At 47.2% G+C, this 4,530-nt stretch overlaps 1 protein-coding gene across 1 annotated transcript; it reads right to left on the bottom strand.

Annotated features, from left to right (window-relative positions):
• Positions 1 to 568: 568 nt before the first annotated feature.
• On the bottom strand, positions 569 to 2,780 carry LOC310858788 (calcium-independent phospholipase A2-gamma-like; the record flags this gene model as incomplete). Its single annotated transcript, XM_083765050.1, has 2 exons — positions 569 to 2,238; positions 2,768 to 2,780. The coding sequence occupies 2 exons, from the start codon at positions 2,778 to 2,780 to the stop codon at positions 569 to 571; spliced, it is 1,683 nt and encodes a 560-aa protein (XP_083621176.1).
• Positions 2,781 to 4,530: the final 1,750 nt, after the last annotated feature.

The raw sequence follows: 4,530 nt of genomic DNA, 5'->3' as shown, positions 1-4,530 counted from the left end.
TTTTGATGGTGACGTAATAAAGATATGTTTCAGTGTCGGGTGGATTAAAGGTAATCTGAAACCTACCTTTACACACACACACACACACACACACACACACACACACACACACACACAGTTGGACTCTCGCTCAGGTTCTCCTTCTGTGACCTAATGTTGTTTTCTAACTAGGATGGGTCACAGGTCATATAATTAAACTAAAGTTTTCAAATAATTGTAGTAGAGTAAAAGTGTACTATTTGCCTCTGAGATGTAGTGGAGTGGAGTGGCAGTAAAAGTATTTAAAATTGGAAATACTCCAGTAAAGTAAAAAAAAAGAACCTGAAAAATGTATTGAGTATAGTACTTGAGTAAATGTACTTAGTTACTTAAATTGAACTGGCATAACACCTTCTATCGCGGAATCGCTGAAAAGCCAAACATATAGCATTGTTACGAACACCATCAAGATGGATGGGCTGAGTGAGGTGCAGGGAAGTGTTTGGATTATGGAACCTATTACTGTATATTTTTACAAACTTTAGACCGAGTCTCTAGCCGGTGACGTATGGGTTAGTTTGTGTCAGCGTTAGATTTTGGAGGACGGGGGCTGTCGCCTATCCAACATGTGGGCCTTCAGTCTGGACCACTCAACCAGCCTCTGGATGAAGCCTTTCTCCCGGGTGAGGATGTGAGCCGCCCTCTTCATCTTCTCCTCGTTCCTGTCCAGGTATTGGAGGCCCTCGGCCTGCAGCAAGTCAATCTTCTCTGGACGGCTCTCGTCCAAGTCGATCCCCTCGCTCATGATAGGGTTGAAGCGGAAGTAGGTGTCAGGAGGGAGGAGGACCTTCAGTATGGTGTGGATCGCCTCAGTGTCTGTGGCACTGCTGATGACATTGTCCAGCTTGGTCTTGAGGCTGATGGAAGCGCTCTGCTTGCCGGGGGTTATGAAGTGGCCCGTTCCCACCGACACAACGCATTCCACAGGCGTGTTGGGCCACAGAGTCTTGCACTCAATGATAGCCAGTGCCGTGGGGTTGTTCATCAGCAAACCTCCATCCCCGTGCATATCGCCCCCCAAGGTTAACTCCTCGAAGTATCCAGGGGCAGCTGACGAGGCGCGGATCGCCTGCCACAGCTGGTGCTGGCAGCCTCCTAGGTAGCTGGAGTGTACCCCGGGCCGGAAGTTGTAGTTCCTGAACACGTAGGCCCTAAGTGGAGTGCCCCGGTTCACTATGGTGCTCACCGCTGCCATCTTGGGGCATTTGGGGTTTCTTGACGTCTCCACCATGCGATCACTGCCCACCTGTTCCTTGAGGGTGTTCTCCCAGGTCTCACTGCTGTAGAAGGCGTGGTTCCAGCCCATCTTCATCCTGCCAATGATGGCGTTCTGCTTGAAGACGTCGGGGCCCAGCTTCCTGTATCGCTCAATACATTCGTCCAGGGAGAGTTGGTTTATGCCCAACATGAAACCTATAAGTGCTCCTGTGCTGACACCACAGATGTAATCAAACTGCTCATAAATTGGTTTTCCTGTCAGGAATTCCAGCCTGCGCAGAGTCTCAAGGGCAACCAGTCCTCTTAACCCTCCCCCGTCTATGGTCAGAATACGTATTCCCCGGCCTTTAACAGGGTCGTTGTATCCGACCAGACTGAGTGCCTGGCTTACTGCTGCCCTCAGATCTGGCTCACTGTCCTGTCTCAGACGCAGCAGACATGCAATCACATTCTCCTTGACTGCCACACCACAGGTTTCTGGAAACTCCATCAAGTGGGAGTTTAAGTCCTCCACCATGTTGATGTGAACACTTTCATCTGAGGCCCTCTGCATGAGTAAATGGACCAGACACCGGGTTTGATTGTCCACACTTGCCCGGTCAAGTTTCTTTTCCCTTTGCAGGAGCACACTCTTGCCTTTATCCTCTTTTGCTTTTTGCTCTTCTGTGACAGTGGCCTCAGCAGCCAGGTTTTCTGGCTTCTTCTCAACAGTATCCCTGGACACTGTTGCCCTGAACTTTGGGATCAGGGGAGCAATGTAGCTGCCTATAAAGTTCTGGTCAGACTGAGCTGATTGCCCAATGCCCTTCTCTGGTGAGGATGGGGCGCTTGTCGCAGGCTTGTCTGAGGCCAATTTATCAGTCTTTGACACAAGGTCACTAGTTTGTTCCTTCTCCCCCTGGGACTGTGTGGCGGCAGGTATGGTCTCACTTCCAGTCGATGATGCTGGCTTGTCGTCCAACCCTCTTGTGGTACCTTTTTCTTTAACAACGGAACCAGTGCGCCTTATCTTTTTCCCACGGCCACTTGCAGATGCAGCAGTTTCAGTTGCCTGGGAAAGGTTAGATAAAGTTGACTTGGGTGTAGGTGTTGCAACAGTGGCGTTTGGAGGTGAATGGTAGACAGTAGGTGCGTTTATTGTCTCTCTGTCCTTTGACTTAACTTCAAAGCTGGTCTCAACCTCCTTGTTCGCTTGAGAAGCATTGGGTTTGAGTCTAGCAATTTTAGAGAGGAGTTCTGTTAGGGTGTTCCTGATGTTTGACATGTATTGTCTTAGACCGGCAGACCAGCGAGAGGTCGATGTTTTCAAACATCTGACATTGGGGTGGAGTCTGAGTAGCAGTTTCGCTTCCTGCCTTCCTTGAATCTGTGGGTTCTGGAAGTGCTTCCACTTGAGATAACCAAACTTGTGGCTAAAGGGCTGCTGTACACAAAGACTGTAATGAGGATTTACAAGTGATGATTTCAGTAGCTGAGCTTGCAGGTGCCACAGATCAATGGCTCTGCTCACTTTCAGCACCCATGTTATTGGAGCCAGTCTGTAAACCATTGCTTTATAGGCCAATAAGGTCAGCTGTTCAAAGGGTTTATTGTTCCATCCAAACAAACATCGTGTCTAGAAGATCATAGAAACATTTCAAAGAAGTTCATTCATAAAAGTGTTGGTTATGAAGATGGGCATGGTGTTCCACCTAGCAAATGATGTCACATTTGAAATATCTCCCATTATCAACCATGTGACGTCAACATTTCATCATCGATTGCATCACCGTCATCTATTTTTGACTCCTATATACAGCTTTTGTCCCCACACGTCTCATATTTGCCATTGACAATGAGAGAAATTAGGTCATATGTATAGACCATAGACTCCGGGTCTAACATGAACGTAAAATCGCCATCTTTCTAGATCCGTTTGGTACCAGCTGGCCATTGGCTGGCTCCGTTTTGGACCAGCTGGCCATTGGCTGCCCAGACAACGAGGCGGGACTTCCCCCCTTCTTCTCCGTTGGTTTTTATTTTGACTCGAGTGGGAGGGGAATCCCGATCATAGACTGTAACGGTAGCCACGCCCCTCAGAACATACGCGATGGTTTTTTTTCTTTATGGTCATTTTTTTAATTAATGGGACCATAATTTTCCAAAAAGAATATTATGACATTAGAAATTAGACTTTAAACTAGTGACTGGAAGAAGAAAGTATTCATGACCATGTTTATTAAGGTAATACAGTCTAGGTGAAGTTGGGCCAAAATACATGGGCCTCTATGGAGCTATGGGGCTTTTTGGGTCCAGCCCAGCGCCACAACAGGCCATTATATGAACTACCGATTTCAAATGAGGCTTCACGAAATATCTGGCTGACTGCCCCCCTGACGAGCAAATTGGCTAACCAATCACAGTTCATGAGATGATGTATGATGATGTATAATGATAAGAGCGCCCCTCACTTCACACGGGTGTGATGATGATTTTTTTAATGCACCAAGTCTCTGTACGTCTGTACGTACGTGTGTAATCCACGTAACTCGGGAACTGTTCACCCCACCGACTTCAAATTCGACACACGCGTTCCACACCCCCACAGGGAGTGCAGTGCCCGGTGTCTAGTCGGGCAGACCCACGTATGTCCAGAACCGCCACGCCTCTGCCCGGGCTCTTTACAGGGCCCCTGCCCAGGGTCCATCCATATATGGAGCTACAGTAGCCTCTTCTGACATCACAACACTCCATATTTGGGCATGCCTGACACATAACTCCATATATGGGAATAAAGGGACACAGAGAGACACATACAGAAATCTTCATATATGGGCATAAAAGGGACACAGACAGATGGGTGGTACTCTGCATTTCCGGTTGTCCAGAACCAGCACAAAAGCCTCATTTGGCATGCTTGACAAAGAACTCCATATATGGGCATAAAAGGGACACATACAGAATAACTGGGTGGGCCATGCATTCCAGGTTGTCCAGAACCAGCACACAAGCATCTGCCCAGGCTCTGGACTTCAGCACCCCTATATCTCCATATATGGAACTGGCCTGTTCTGACATCACAACACGACACCGCTCTAGTTCAATAAAATATAATTATTTTATTACTGTGTAATTTAATCCATAACAATGAGACAAATCCTCAGTGATAATAACTCTGAGAGTCAAAAAAAGGACAGGGTCTAATAACAGTGTGGTTTAATTGGCAAAATTATGTTGGCTAATAGTGAAACTAATAATTCAAAATCTGTCAGCTGTTGTATCTTAACCTCATCT

This window comes from Protomyctophum parallelum (assembly GCF_964188405.1).
Source record: "Protomyctophum parallelum genome assembly, chromosome: 1".
Classification (NCBI taxonomy): Eukaryota; Metazoa; Chordata; class Actinopteri; order Myctophiformes; family Myctophidae; genus Protomyctophum; species Protomyctophum parallelum.
This window is presented reverse-complemented; position numbering and strand designations above follow the sequence as displayed.